This window comes from Cervus elaphus, chromosome 15 (genome assembly GCF_910594005.1).
Source record: "Cervus elaphus chromosome 15, mCerEla1.1, whole genome shotgun sequence".
Lineage (NCBI taxonomy): Eukaryota > Metazoa > Chordata > Mammalia > Artiodactyla > Cervidae > Cervus > Cervus elaphus.
In genome coordinates, this window is record NC_057829.1 from 6029565 (window position 1) to 6046178 (window position 16614).

Sequence of the window (16614 nt, forward strand, 5' to 3'; positions counted from 1 at the left end):
TTATAACTGTAATTTTAAAAAATGAAAATCACTACCAGCATTTTGGTATGTTTGGGGTAGTAGGATTAAGGGTAATTTATTCATCTATTTCTAAAAGCTATTTCATTTAAAATGTTAATTTATTTTAAAACATTTTAAGAAATGTGATTACTACAAAAATGAATAATTTTGTTTGTTACATTAGATAATAGGCAAAATGGGAAATGAAAATAATTTATTTGGAAATTGATTTTTTTTCTTTAGTTGACCATACTAAGTCTAATATATCACAAAGCATATATAGTAGTCATGCTGTATCTTTTTAAAAATTGAATAGGTACAAGAAACTAGTAGCAGAGCTTGCCTTGAGGCAAGGAGACTGGACTCCAGAGCAGAGGGGAACTTTTTTGTTGTTATTCTTTTGTACTGTGTGTATGCACATGTGTTTGTGCTTGGTCGCTCAGTTGTGTCCAACTCTTTGCAACCCCATGGACTGCAGTATTCCAGGGTCCTCTGTCCATGGGATTCTCCAGGCAAGAATACTGGAGTGGGTTGCCCTTTCCTCCTCCAGGGCATCTTCCTGACCCAGGGATCGAACTTGCGTTGCCTAAGTCTCCTTCATTGGCAGGCAGATTCTTTACCACTGAGCCACCTGGAAAGCCATGTGTATGCATATCCCTGTCTAGTTATAAAAATAGTTGGGATTTTTCAATTGAATGGATCAGTTTTGACTTACTTATTAAATTTTTACATATATTTTTTTAAGTTATAAGTACTTCAAATTGCCACTTAAGCCTTTTCTTTCTACCTGTAGAGCAGTCTGGTATGACCCCATCTACTATCCAACTTCATGGCAGTTGGATCCAACAGAAGGGCCAAATCGAGAGAGAAGACGTTTACAGAGATGTTACTTAACTATTCCAAATAAGTATTTGCTTAGGGATCGACAGAAATCAGAAGGTAATAGTGACTTCTTGACTCAACATGTAAATATAGCAGATAACTGTGGTCATTACACAAAGATGATGTAATCTCTTTTCCTCAACAGATGTGGTCAAACCACCACTCTCTTACCTATTTGAAGACAAAACTCATTCTTCTTTCTCTTCTACTGTAAAAGACAAAGCTGCAAGTGAGTCTATAAGGTAAATTTGAATCCATAAGACATCTTCTCTTTTGTTGAATGTGTTAAAGACTTTAATAGTCTATTGCAGTGCTTATGTGATGTTTATTTTAGATAATGCAATGGTTTAGGAAAAGACCTGAACATGGCTCAAGAGAGGACAAAGTTGAATGGCCAAAATCCAAAGAGAACAGACAGTTTTGATAGAGAGTTTTCATTGGACTTCAGTCGGCATCTGTTATGTGAGGAAGATAAGTCACACCTAACATGTCATAGCATTGTTGAGGATTGTGGGTCAATAACTATTGATAGGATTGTCACTGTGGTTGTAGTGGAGGTTGTTGTCAGGCCCATTTTATAGATAAAAAACTGAGAGTCAAGAAAAGTGACTTGACTAAAGAATAGAAGAACTTATTCTGACTCTGAATCCCCCTTTTCTCCAAGAATGCTGCGTTTCTTTCCTGTGTTTGTTCAGAGGCATGAACCAATGTTTGCTTATGTACTGGAAAATATAAAATATTGAAGTCTCTTTTAAATAACTGAGTCCTTGAATTCTGCGTAGGGTGTAGGGATTATTCACCTTTTCTAAAAGTTTCTGTTATTTTCTCTGCTATTATAATGTCAGAAATGAGATGTCTCTGCTATTATAATGTTGGAAATGAGATAATATTTTCATGTGGACTCTAACAAGACATTCTATGCTTTTGAAACTCTTGTCTGCTCTGCTGAAATCTTCTACTAGGTAAAATAAAGCTTTTACTCTCTGAAATTGTTCAAAACATTTAATCATAGTAATTTTAAATATGTTTTGACAGAGTCAATCGAAGATGTATCAGCGTTGCACCATCTAGAGAGACAGCTGGTGAATTGTTATTAGGTAAGTTACATTTTGAAGATTTTTATACATATTCACTGTGTCTATTTTATTCTTAGATAATTTGAAACATTGTTTTGACAGACTGCCATTAAGTGAGATAAACTTTCTCTAATATTGCATAGGTTATTTTGCCTTAACATTGTCTATAATGCATATGACTCATGAATGTGAAGAAATGACAGTCTTATTTTCTGAAAAGCATATGAATGGCATTTTAATTTTTATAAAGTTAACTTTCTTCATGAGTATACATTTTTAAATTTGTTTCTTTTATTATGTATCAATTTTTAATTCTAAAGTAAAGAATCATTAGTATGTTTATATGCCTACTGTTTTAACAGATATCCCTATACACATGAAATATATACACCTTGAGATTATTCTTAATTTATATTCTTCACTGTACTTCTGAGAGAAAGGCCAAGACTATTGATCTGTGGATAGTTACATTTAGTGAGATATTTTTCCTTAAGACATGAAGGAATAGCGTTAAACCACAGTCTCTATTCCCTTAAAGAACTGATTTGTATGCTGTGGGCCAGTTGTTCTCAAATCAGGGGCATCCAGATCACATGGGAACTTTTAAGAAAAACAAATTCTCAGGCCCCTGCCCAGAGCCACTGAATCTGAAACTCTGTGGATACGGCCCAAACATCTACATTTTTATACACCTTGCAGTGATTCTGACACACCCTCAAATTAGAGAGTCACTGCAGTAGGCTAAAGCTATATAGCCTGAAAGCCCTAACAGGCAGAGTCTCAAGCTTACCAGGGCTGAGCCCCACAGTCACTAGGATGGAGATGGTGCCCTTCTCTGAGCTGGCCACGCCAGGGCTCAGGGTGACCAGCATCCAGTGCAGAGCTCCAGGAAATTCCCACCATTTGGATATGCGATGTAGGGATGTGCGTTAACAACAGCCTATCAAGCGGGAAAATTGGGGGGACTGTCTGAGCCTGATGGAGCCATGAGGGCTCAGACAGTAAAGAATCTGCCTGCAGTGCAGGAGACATGGGTTCAATCCCTGAATCAGGAAGATCCTCTGGAGAAGGGAATGGCTACCCACTCCAGTATTCTTGCCTGGAGAATTCCGTGGACAGAGACGCTTGGTGGGCTACAGCCCATGGGATTGCAAAGAGGTGAACATGACTGAGCGACTAACACTTTACTTTTCTGCCCTATTGAGTGTTTAAGTCAGCAAAATAATTAAGGATTCCTCTTTTGCTAGAAAATTTAGTTTATAACTTGAATTCAGTTAACGAGTACAAAATAAAAGTAATATGCTAGTAACCTAAGAAGAATACTGGTAATAATAAACAGCCAACACTTTTCGCACTAAGCACCAGACACTGTTAATAAACATTTTACATATATTCTATATAATTCCCACAGTAACCCTGTGAAATAGAGTCTTCTCCCTACCCCATTCTTTTTATAAGGAAACTAAAGCACAGTGGGGTTAGGCAGCTTGCCCAGGATCTCATGGATGCTATTCAAAAATATTTACTGATTATTAGGAACTCCTTCTGGGTTCTGGGATTCAAATTAGGTCCAACTGACTCCAGAGTTGCTTTTAACTATGTGAAATAATAGTGCACAGACATTTTTAAACTCACAGCCAATTATTTTCTGCAGGTAAATGTGGAATGTATTTTGTGGAAGATAACGCTTCTGATACAGTTGAGAGTTCTGTGAGTAGTGGTTTAAATTTGCATTTATATGAATCTAGACAAATTCTCACATGTATAAGTTTAATACAGCCAGAGAGCAGGGAGAACTGTTAAGAGTTCATTTCTTCTCACACTCTGTGTAAATTATCTTAAAAACTGAATTCCAGTTTTTAAGATAATTTTAAAAAGAAGACCATGCCATCCCCTCTGACTCATGTTCTGAGTCTCATAGCAGCAAGTATTATGGATCAGATTCTGAAGCATTCGTATTATTTCAGTTTATGTCCATTCTTTCTCACTACTATCCTCTGTAGCAACAAACTTCTTGCCACTCCCTGTTTATTGTCACATACATTTGCCTTCAAAAAGAAAGAAGAATATTGTCTGATTTAATAACTTAAGTAATCCTGATATTCACATAGCTTAGTAGTCATAATTTTTATTCTTCTGGAAATATATTAATCTGAAAATAACAAAAAAGACTCAATTCACATTTTGGTACAGTCCAAGGTAAGAGAAACCCAAGTAAGACAGTAGGTGTTGCAAGAGGGCATCAGAGGGCAGACACACTAAAACCATAATCACAGAAAACTAGCCAATCTGATCACAGGACCACAGTTTTGTCTAACTCAGTGAAACTAAGCCATGCCTTGTGGGGCCACCCAAGACGGTCGGGTTATGGTGGAGAGGTCTGACAAAATGTGGTCCACTGGAGAAGGGAATGGCAAACCACTTCAGTATTCTTGCCTTGAGAACCCTATGAACAGTATGAGAAGGCAAAATGATAGGATACTGAAAGAGGAACTCCCCAGGTCGGTAGGTGCCCAACATCCTACTGGATATCAGTAGAGAAATAACTCCAGAAAGAATGAAGGGATGGAGCCAAAGCAAAAACAATACCCTGTGGATGGGACTGGTGATACAAGCAAGGTCTGATGCTGTAAAGAGCAGTATTGCATAGGAACCTGGAATGTTAGGTCCATGAATCAAGGCAAATTGGAAGTGGTTAAACAGGAGATGGCAAGAGTGAATGTCGACATTCTAGGAATCAGCGAACTAAAATGAACTGGAATGGGTGAATTTAACTCTGATGACCATTATATCTACTACTGTGGGCAGGAATCCCCAAGAAATGGAGTAGCCATCATAGTCAACAAAAGAGTCTGAAATGCAGTACCTGGATGCAATCTCAAAAACAACAGAATGATCTCTGTTCGTTTCCAAGGCAAACCATTCAATATCACGGTAATCCAAGTCTATGCCCCAACCAGTAATGCTGAAGAAGCTGAAGTTGAACAGTTCTATGAAGACCTACAAGACCTTCTAGTACTAACACCCACAAAAGATGTCCTTTTCATGATAGGGGACTGGAATGCAAAAGTAGGAAGTCAAGAAACACCTGGAGTAACAGGCAAATTTGGCCTTGGAGTATGGAATGAAGCAGGGCAAAGGCTAATAGAGCTTTGCCAAGAGAACTCACTGGTCATAGCAAACACCCTCTTCCAACAACACAAGAGAAGACTCTACACATGGACATCACCAGATGCTCAACACCAAAATCAGATTGATTATATTCTTTGCAGCCAAAAATGGAGAAGCTCTATACAGTCAGCAAAAACAAGACCAGGAGCTAACTGTGGCTCAGATCATGAACTCCTTATTGCCAGATTCAGACTTAAACTGAAGAAAGTAGGGAAAACCACTAGACCATTCAGGTATGACCTAAATCAAATCCCTTATGACTATACAGTGGAAGTGAGAAATAGATTTAAGGGACTAGATCTGATCAACAGAGAGCCTGATGGACTATGGACGGAGGTTTGTGACATTGTACAGGAGACAGGGATCAAGACCATCCCCATGGAAAAGAAATGCAGAAAGGCAAAATGGTTGTCTGAGGAGGCCTTACAAATAGCTGTGAAACAAAGAGAAGCGAAAAGCAAAGGAGAAAAGGAAAGATATTCCCATTTGAATGCAGAGTTCCAAAGAAGAGCCAGGAGAGATAAGAAAGCCTTCCTCAGCAATCAATGCAAAGAAATAGAGGAAAACAACAGAATGGGAACGACTAGAGATCTCTTCAAGAAAATTAGAGATACCAAGGGAGCATTTCATGCAAAAATGAGCTCAATAAAGGACAGAAATGGTAGGGACCTACCAGAAGCAGAAGATATTAAGAAGAGGTGAAGAACTGTACAAAAAAGATCTTCACAACCCAGATAATCACAATGGTGTGATCGCTCACCTAGAGTCAGACATCCTGGAATGTGAAGTCAAGTGGGGCTTAGAACGCATCATTATGAACAAAGCTAGTGGATGTGATGGAATTCCAGTTGAGCTATTTGAAATCCTGAAAGATGATGCTGTCAAAGTGCTGCACTCAATATGCCAGCAAATTTGGAAAACTCAGCAGTGGCCACAGGACTGGAAAAGGCCAGTTTTCATTCCACTCCCTAAGAAAGGCAATCCCAAAGAATGCTCAAACCACCACACAATTGCACTCATCTCACAGGCTAGTAAAGTAATGCTCAAAATTCTCCAAGCCAGGCTTCAGCAATACGTGAACCATGAACTTCCAGATGTTCAAGTTCATTTTAGAAAAGGCAGAGGAACCAGAGATCCAATTGCCAATACCCGCTGGATCATCGAAAAAGCAAGAGAGTTCCAGAAAAACATCTATTTCTGCTTTCTTGACTACACGAAAGCCTTCGACTGTGTGGATCACAATAAACTGTGGAAAACTGTTAAAGAGATGGGAATACCAGACCACCTGACCTGCCTTTTGAGAAATTTGTATGCAGGTCAGGGAGCAACAGTTAGAACCAGACATGGAACAACAGACTGGTTCCAAATAGGAAAAGGAGTACATCAAGGCTGTATATTGTCACCCTGCTTATTTAACTTATATGCAGAGTACATCATGAGAAACGCTGGGCTGGATGAAGCACAAGCTGGAATCAAGATTGCCGGAAGAAATATCAATAACCTCAGATATGCAGATGACACCACCCTTATGGCAGAAAGCAAAAAGGAACTAAAGAGCCTCTTGATGAAAGTGAAAGAGGAGAGTGAAAAAGTTGGCTTAAAGCTTAACATTCAGAAAACTAAGATCATGGCATCTGGTGATGCCATGGGGAGACAGTGGAAACAGTGTCAGACTTCATTTTTTTGGGCTCCAAAATCACTGCAGATGGTGACTGAAGCCATGAAATCGAAAGATGCCTACTCCTTGGAAGGAAAGTTATGACCAACCTAGATAGCATATTAAAAAGCAGAGACAGGGTGGGAAGCAGGAGGGGGGATCGGGATGGGGAACACATGTAAATCCATGACTGATTCAGGTCAATGTATGGCAAAAACCACTACAATATTGTAAAGTAATTAGTCTCCAACTAATAAAAATAAATGAAAAAAAAAAGGAAAAGAAAAATAAAAAGCAGAGACATTACTTTGCCAACAAAGGTCCATCTGGTCAAGGCTATGGTTTTTCCAGGGGTCATATATGGATGTGAGAGTTGGACTGTGAAGAAAGCTGAGTGCCGAAAAATTGATGCTTTTGAACTGTGGTGTTGGAGAAGACTCTTGAGAGTCCCTTGGACTTGCAAGGAGATCCAACCAGTCCATCCTAAAGGAGATCAGTCCTGGGTGTTCATTGGAAGGACTGATGCTGAAGCTGAAACTCCAATACTTTGGCCACCTCATGTGAAGAGTTGACTCGTTGGAAAAGACCCTGATGCTGGAAGAGATTCAGGGCAGGAGGAGAAGGGGACGACAGAGGATGAGATGGCTGGATGGCATCACCGACTCGATGGGCATGACTTTGGGTCAACTCCGGGAGTTGGTGATGGACAGGGAGGCCTGGCGTGCTGCGATTCATGGGGTCGCAAAGCGTCGGACACGGCTGAGCGACTGAACTGAACTGAACTGAACTGAACTGAAACATTTTATTTGTTTGAATTCATATACATGCTATTAAAATACTGGTTTGAGAGTCCTGTAACCAGAGAAATAAGGCTCTTTGTTTCAGAAGTTCTAAAGCCAGGAATTCATAAGGATGCATTTAAATAAGATTATGTATGGTTTACTGGTTAATACATGTTTGATTCAAAGAAATTAGGGAGTGAAAACATAAAATATGATTGTAAAGCAAATCATGTTAAAAAATCATTAAAATATTTCATATAATCCCCCAAAATTGAATAGGCATTATTTCGTGATTTACATAGCAATTGCTACAGTATTTGTCACAGCTCGCAAAAGTATAGTTACGTTATTTTTAAAGATGTATCTTTTTAGAACCAAAGAGTTTAATAGTTGATACATGAATCAGCTTTTCTCCTGGGTGGGTCCAAAAGATGCCATTTTCCACCTAAATAGAAGCTCTAAAAAGAGCTTTTTAATAAATTGAAGGATCCTTCCTTTCTCTGTACTTCCATAGCATTTGTGTGACATTTGCTGTTTTGCCTTTCCAAAGCGTGTGCAAACATCCTGTGCCTCCTTCCTATCATGTATAGATTTATTTCATGCAGAGCACTTAGCAAGCACCTTGCCTGTAGATGCTTAATTAATGTTTGTTAAATTGAAAGTATGTTGAATGTTGAAGCTAAACAGGGAGGAATTTGGTTTAAGAATGAGAATATTACCTTTTCATTAGAACATTTTGCTTTCCTTGTAATATATTTCCTGCCTGTATTTCTAAAAATCAGTTGGGACATAGTAAGACACACACAGAGCAGGCCAAAGTGTCACTTCCTCCTTACTGCTGGTTTTCAGATTTCTCTTTATTTTTGACTCCTAGAGATTTAATTTTCCCTTACTTTCTTGCAAGCTCAGCTATACATTTAAAAGAATATTTGCTTACTAAAAGAAATCAGTCTGAAAAGTCTACATACTTCATGATTCCAACCACGTGACTTTCCAGAAAAAGGAAAACGGTAGAGGCAGCAAAAAGATCAGTGGCTGGTGGGTGGAGCAGAAGGGAGTTTCACAGCAGTGAGACTATTCTGTATGATACTGTAATGGTGGACACATGTCATTAAACATTTGTCAAAAGCCATTTGACCTATACAAACCAAGATTAAACTATGGGCTTTAGTTAAGAATAATCTATTCAGTAGTGGCTCATCAGTTGTAACACATATACTACATGAGTACAAGACGTTCACTGTAGGGAAACTGAGTGCAAAAAAGCTATACGTAGGAGCTCCATACTGTCTGCTCAGTTTTATAAACATAAAACTTCTCTGGAAAATACAGCCTATTAATAAAGTTTAAGTGAAGCTTATTAACTCAGTTTTTTTTCCTTTTTTTAGATTTTATCCAGCATTTTGAAGTGTTTAGTAGCAGGAGGATTTTGAGAGAATCTTATCTGCCACTTTGCCACAGAAAGAAGGCTTTATATTGCATTTTGATAGTTTTTTAAAATGTAAAATTAAAATGATTCTATTGCATGTAGAGCAAATGCTTTCATGTTATTTCCTTTGACTTTAGAGCCTTCAAGGAGAATTGGAACCAGCATCATTTTCCTGGACATATGAAGAAATTAAAGAAGTTCACAAGCGTTGGTGGCAGTTGAGGGATAATGCTGTAGAAATATTTTTAACAAATGGCAGAACACTCCTTTTAGCATTTGATAACACCAAGGTAAATTTGCCTATATTAATAGATATACTTTTTCAAAATGATAATGGAATCAGTTTAATTACACTCATACTGACTAAATGAAGTTTTAACTTATTTAAACTTTAACTGTTTCTGAAATCAAATGAAAATTACCCTATTTCTTAGCACTGATTAAAGTAAATCTTTGGTTATATTAGGACTATTTTTGTCCCCCAAAACTGTATTAAATTTTTATTTCCCAGAGTGACTGTCTCTGTAATAAGTAAATAAATGAATGTATAACCAACCTGAAGTAATTCAACCTTGATAGATTTCATTTTTGACAAACCCTTTCTTGACTGCCACATTCCTTCAGCTGCTCTGTGTCTGCTTGTCTTGATAGAAAAGGTCTTGGAAGAAATTGTGTATGCTTGCTGCTTCCAATTCCTCACCTCAAATTCTCTTTTGAAATGCTCCAATCAGATTTTTTCCTCACCACCCCACCTGTAACCTCTGCTCAGCATCACCAGTGACCGGAATGTTGCTAAACCCTACGGTTGTATTTCTTAGTCTTCATCTTACTTGACTTAGCAGCAGCGTTAGACACAGCTGATTATTCTTTCTTTAAAGAAAGGGGGGGAAAACCTTCCTCACTGGACTTCTGCATTAAAGTCTAATTGGCATCTCAAATTTAACATGGACAAAACTGAACTTCTAATTTTTCCCCTAAAATCTCCAGTTTTCCCCAGCTCCATAAATAACAACTCCAGTCTTTCTGCTTGGCCAGTTCAAAAACCTTGGGATTATCCTTGACTCCTCTTTTCTGTCATCCCACTTATTGTGACTCCTCTTAATCATCTACTCTTATCAGTAAATTCAGTTGGTTTGCCCCTCAAAGTATACCCAGAAGCTGAGTGTTTCCACGGCTGCCACCCTCATCAAAGCTGCTGTCAGCTCTTGCATAAATCATTGCACTGTCCCCCTCACTGGCCTCCCTGCTTTTGCTCTCCCTCTTCTTTCAGACTGCTCGCAACACAGCGGTTACAGTGGGTCACATCCTGCCATGCCTCTGCTCAGAGCCCTCCACCCACTCTCTCTGTCACCCATTAAAGCCAGGACCTTACAGTACTGAATAACCTAGCACTTCCTTGTTCTTTCTGACCTTATCTTCTACCATTCTATCCTTCATCTCTAGTCCATCCATGGAGACCTCCTTTTCCTTGTCTATAGCAGGCATACTGATGCCTGAAAGCCTCTGTACTTAGAGCTCCCTAAAATGCCGCCTGGAATGCTTTTCCTCTTAGAAATCTACATGACTCACGCCCTTACTTTTTTTCAGGTTCCCTGATCAATGCCCTCTTATCAGAGAGACCCCCCTGATTATGTATTTGAAATAGCAGCCCCTTTCTCACTCCTACCCCCAGGAATCCCTTTGTCTCCCTGACTTTCCTCTCTTTTCTCTGGAGCACTTCATGGCATCCAACAGTGTGCCCAGTCGAATGTAAAGGCTCTTCTGTTAAGTGCCACAGCTCTAGCATCCTTTTTTTTTTTTTGAGGACAGTATTCGTTACTTTATTTATTTATTTTCATTTATTTTTATTAGTTGGAGGCTAATTACCTTACAATATTGTAGTGGTTTTTGCCATACATGACATGAATCAGCCATGGATTTACATGTGTTCCCCATCCCGATCCCCTCTCCCGCCTCCCTCCCCATCCCATCCCTCTGGGTCTTCCCAGTGCACCAGCATACTGGTATATAGGTGCTCAGTCAATATTTGTTGAATGAATAAATGTTTCCTTTTCCTTGAAGAGTTTAGTATGCAAACGGTCATAAATTCTGTCCCACCAACCTTAGCTTCAGCATCTGGCAACCTTCAGATTTTGACTAGAGGTTTAGGTTTTTATTTTTGCCTTGAACTGATTCTTTTTTATTTTTAATTCTGATTAAAAAAAAAAAACAGCATAGAAGTTGCCATCTTAACCATTTTCATGCATACAGTTTAGTAGTGTTAAGTACATTCACATTGTTGTAAAACAGACCTCCAGGTTTAGGTTCTTAAATATCCTGTGATCTTATGCCTGTTCCATAACTAAGCTCATTCTTCTCATTCACTTTTAGTCTCATCTCTGATTATCCACATCTTTGGCTCATCTTCCTATGCCTGAAGCATATACTCATTTAAGAGGGGTAATTCAAATTTGTTTTTAGAAAGGCCTGGTTCCTCTATTTTTTTCCATTTATTACCAATTATCATTTAATTGCTTTAGAAGAAATCAGAACACCCTTTTTCTGTGACAGAACTTTTCTAAATCTCTTAAAAAAAGAGTTCATATGTTAGTTTTCCATCAGTAGTGAAAATGAGGTATCCTGTTTTTATGTAGGATATTTTGTTTCATTCTCATGAATAAATCTTACTATCCCCATATTATAGTAGGGGAACTACAGCACAATGGGTTTAAGCAAGAAAAAAGACCAGCTCTGTCTAATTCAGAAAACTGTGCTCTTTCTACTACAGCATGTTTCATTTATACAGATGAAGAAGCTTCATTTTCTTTCATTGATTTTTTTTCCCCTTAGGGTCTGTATGTAAGTGATTTTTCTGTACAGACTTCTTAGTCTCTTACTGATTTCTCCAGCTGCAAAACATAGTGGTTAAGAGCCAAAAGTAAATGAATGTAACAAAACAGAAACAGATTCAAAGACAAGGAGAACAAACTAGTGGTATGAGTGGGGAGAGAACAGGCAGAGGGGATTATAAAGTACAAACTACTATGTAGAAAACAAACTATAAGGATATATTGTACAGCACAAGGACTATAGTCAATATTTTATAACATTTAAATGGAGTATAATTTATAAAAATATTGAATCACTATGTTGTACACCTGAAGCTAATATAATATTGTAAATCAACTGTACTTCAATAAATAAATATATATAGCACAACCTTTAGAGGAAGACCTAGATTTGAACCTTAATTCCCCACCAGTCAGTGTTATTGGGCAAAAAGTGTTTTCTTGAAGGACTTGAGATTAGTAACATGCCTATGACATCATGGATTCTTTGGAGGACAGTGTCAAGACTAAAAATAAAATCTGGGCTTTTTTTTTCTCCTTCCGTTCTAGGTTCGTGATGATGTATACCACAGTATACTAACAAATAACCTCCCTAATCTTCTGGAATATGGCAATATCACCGCTCTGACAAATTTGTGGTATACTGGGCAAATTACTAATTTTGAGTATTTGACTCATTTAAACAAACATGCCGGCCGATCTTTCAATGATCTCATGCAGTATCCAGTGTTCCCGTTCATACTGGCAGACTATGTTAGTGAGACCCTTGACCTCAGCGACCCATCAGTCTACAGGTAACTGAAGACATCATCACCTTTTGGCTTTGTCAGTGTGCTGTATTTATGTCATTAAAGTTCCTCTCATGAAAATTTTCAAGCGTGCAAAAAATAGAATGAATGCCTTAATAAACCCCCACATGATCATCACCCCAACTCAATAATTATGAAGATTTTTGCCAAACTTGCATATCTTTTTTTCCTTAAGACAAATCACACGCATTTATGTCACTTGTATGTTCTGTAGTATACATCTCTTAAGAAAAAAGTAAAACATTTTGTTACATAACTTCAGTGCCATTATCATATTGAAGAAAATAAAAACACTAATTTCATGGTATCATCTAATATCCAGCCTATTTTTAAATGTCCCCTGATTATATCAAAGATGTCTTTTTATAGTTGATTTCCTTGAATCAGGCTCAGTATCACCTTTGTTTGCTTTCTCTCTAAAGACGTAAATCTTAGAGCAGCCCTTATTTTTATGTATATATTTTTCTCTTTATTCCTAACATTGGCTTGTTTAAGAAAAAAGAGGTCATTTATCTTGTAGAATGTCCCCCGCTCCACATTAGCATTTAGCTTTTTCCTCTACCCGCTGTATTTCCTAGGGACTGGAAATGACTTCTAAAGGCTTGCTTAGATTCAGGTTCAACTTTTTTTTAAGCAAGAGCTCTCTAGAGGCGGTGGTGTGAACTTTTTATTGCCCACATCAGGAGGCATGTGATATCCCACCGTTACGGATGCTCAGGCTGATGTGTGGGCTCAGCCTCCCACTGAACTTGTTTCTTTCATTGATGATTATTTCTTGAGTCTGTGATTTCACTGAGGATTACCGAATGGTGATTTCCAATTCTCTCATTTCCTGTACATTTATTAGAAGAAAGCACATAAGATGAGCCTGGGACATTTTGTTGTGTCAGAGAGCAAGAAAATTAATATAGTCTTATCAAAAGAGTGGGAACCATATTTGCACACCCATGTTCATTGCAGCTTTATTCACAGTAGCCAAGAGGTGGAGGCAGCCCAGGTGTCTGTCTGTGAATAAATAGTTGTGGAAAATTTGGTGCACATGTAATATGGAACATTATTTAACAGTAAGAAGGAGGGAAGTCCTGTCACATGGAAGAACTTTGGTGACATTGTGCCAAATGGAATAAGTCAGTCACAAGAAAATAAACACTATGTGATTCCACTTACGTAGGTTATTTAGGGTAGTCAGACACAGAGAGTTAAATGGTGTTTGTTGGGGGAGGAGGGCGGATAGGGACATGGGGAGTTGTTGTTCAGTAGGTGTAGAGTTTCAGTTTTACAAAATGAGAAAGTTTTAAAGATCTATTGCACAACAGTGTAAATTAGTTAACACTATTGAGCTAGGTACTGGAAGGTGGCTATGATGGTAAGTTCAGTGATGTGTGTTTTTTTACTATAATTATAAAAAAATAAAGGACTTAGGAGCCAACTTGAAGTGGCTCTCACTGCCAAAGATAGGACAATCAGAACATCAAAAAGTATAAAGACCATAACTGATTGAAACACATTTAAGTAAAAAGAAAATACTTAAGTTAATAATGATACTCTTTAAAGGCCCCCAAAACAAAGCAAAACTAAACTCATTGGCTGCTGTTGGATGGGGCAGGAATTCTCTACTTTTGAAATTTGACAGCTAAGAAAAAGAATCAAGCTTTTATCCTGCCTTTCCTGAAAGAGTTGCATTTTAGTGTAACCAAATAGCCGTAGTTGATGAGGGAATATTCTGTTTCTTTAGTTTTAAATAACATTCTCTGACTATTATCAAAATGTCAAGAAATAGCAACCCTTGTTAAGGATGTGGAGAAAAGAGGCCCTGTGCACTGTTCCTGGGAATGTAAACTGGTGCAACCACCATGGAAAACATTATGGACGTTCCTCAAATATTAAAAATGAAACTATCATATGATCCAGCCATTCTACTTCTGGATATTTAATCCAGAGAAAATTAAAACACTAACTCGAAAAGATATCTGCACCCTCATGTTCACTGCAGCATTATTTATAGTGGCTAAGATACAGAGACAACCTAAGTGTTCATCTGTGAATGAGCAGATAAAATGCCACACAGACACACACACATAAGAATACTATTTAGTGTTAAAAAAAAAAAAAGAATGAAATCTTGTGACAACATGAATGGCCCCGAGGGCATTTGCTAAGTGAAAAAGTCAGACAAAGACAAATACCAAAGACAAATAAGGAGAAAAGGAAAGATATACCCATTTGAATGCAGAGTACCAAAGAATAGGAAGGAGAGATAAGAAAGCCTTCCTCAGTGATCAATGCAAAGAAATAGAGGAAAACAATAGAATGGGAAAGACTAGAGATCTCTTCAAGAAAATTAGAGATACCAAGGGAACATTTCATGCAAAGATGGGCTCAATAAAGGACAGAAATGGTAGGGACCTACCAGAAGCAGAAGATATTAAGAAGAGGTGGCAAGAATACAGAAAGAACTGTAAAAAAAGATCTTCATGACCCAGATAATCATGATGGTATGATCACTCACCTAGAGCCAGACATCCTGGAATGCGAAGTCAAGTGGGCCTTATGAAGCATCACTACAAACAGAGCTAGTGGAGGTGATGGAATTCCAGTTGAGCTGTTTCAAATCCTGAAAGATGATGCTGTGAAAGTGCTGCACTCAATATGCCAGCAAATTTGGAAAACTCAGCAGTGGCCACAGGACTGGAAAAGGCCAGTTTTCATTCCAATCCCAAAGAAAGACAACGCCAAAGAATGCTCAAACTACCGCACAACTGTACTCATCTCACACACTAGCAAAGTAATGCTCAAAATTCTCCAAGCCAGGCTTCAACAGTACATGAATCATGAACTTCCAGATGTTCAAGCTGGTTTTAGAAAAGGCAGAGGAACCAGAGATCAAATCGCCAACATCTGTTGGATTATCAAAAAAGCAAGAGAGTTCTAGAAAAACATCTATTTCTGCTTGATTGACTATGCCAAACAAAGCCTTTGACTGTGTGGATCACCACAAACTGTGGAAAATTCTGAAAGAGATGGGAATACCAGACCACCTGACCTGCCTCTTGAGAAATTTGTATGCAGGTCAGGAAGCAACAGAACTGGACATGGGACAACAGACTGGTTCCAAATAGGGAAATGAGTACATCAAGGCTGTATATTGTCACCCTGATTATTAACTTATATGCAGAGTACATCATGAGAAATGCTGGGCTAGATGAAACACAATCTGGAATCAAGATTGTCGGGAAAAATATCAATAACCTCAGATATGCAGATGACACCATCCTTATGGCAGAAGGCAAACAACTAAGCCTCTTGATGAAAGCAAAAGAGGAGAGTGAAAAAGTTGGTTTAAAGCTCAACATTCAGAAAACTAAGATCATGGCATCTGGTCCCATCACTTCACGGCAGATAGATGGGGAAACAGTGAGAGACTTTATTTCGGGGGACTCCAAAATCCATGCAGATGGTGACTGTAGCCATGAAATTAAAAGATGCTTACTCCTTGGATGGAAAGTTATGACCAACCTAGACGGCATATTAAAAAGCAGAGACATTACTTTGCCAACAAAGGCCCATCTAGCTATGGTTTTTCCAGTAGTCATGCGTAGATGGGAGAGTTGGACTATAAAGAAGGCTGAGCACTGAAGAATTGATGCTTCTGAACTATGGTGTTGGAGAAGACTCTTGAGAGTCCCTTGGACTGCAAGGAGATCCATCCAGTCCATCCCTGAAGGAAATCAGTCCTGAGTGTTCATTGGAAGGACGATGTTGAAGCTGAAACTCCAATACTTTGGCCAGCTGATGCGAAGAACTGACTCATTTGAAAAGACCCTGATGCTGGGAAAGATTGAAGGCAGGAGGAGAAGGGGATGACAAGGGATGAGATGGTTGGATGGCATCACCAACTCAATGGACATGAGTTTGGACAAACTCCAGGAGTTAGTGATGGACAGGGAGGCCTGGCGTGCTATGGTCCATAGGGTCACAGA

General features: G+C 38.5%; 1 protein-coding gene across 3 annotated transcripts in view; it reads left to right on the forward strand.

Annotated features, from left to right (window-relative positions):
- Nucleotides 1-16614, forward strand: part of LYST (lysosomal trafficking regulator) — a 177038-nt gene that overhangs the window by 121049 nt on the left and 39375 nt on the right. For all 3 annotated transcript variants that reach the window (XM_043924934.1, XM_043924935.1, XM_043924936.1), the window contains exons 35-40: nt 794-939; nt 1028-1124; nt 1918-1979; nt 3613-3668; nt 9135-9287; nt 12375-12619. In XM_043924934.1, the coding sequence (XP_043780869.1) occupies nt 794-939; nt 1028-1124; nt 1918-1979; nt 3613-3668; nt 9135-9287; nt 12375-12619 (759 nt within the window). The remainder of the gene's footprint in view (nt 1-793; nt 940-1027; nt 1125-1917; nt 1980-3612; nt 3669-9134; nt 9288-12374; nt 12620-16614) is intronic.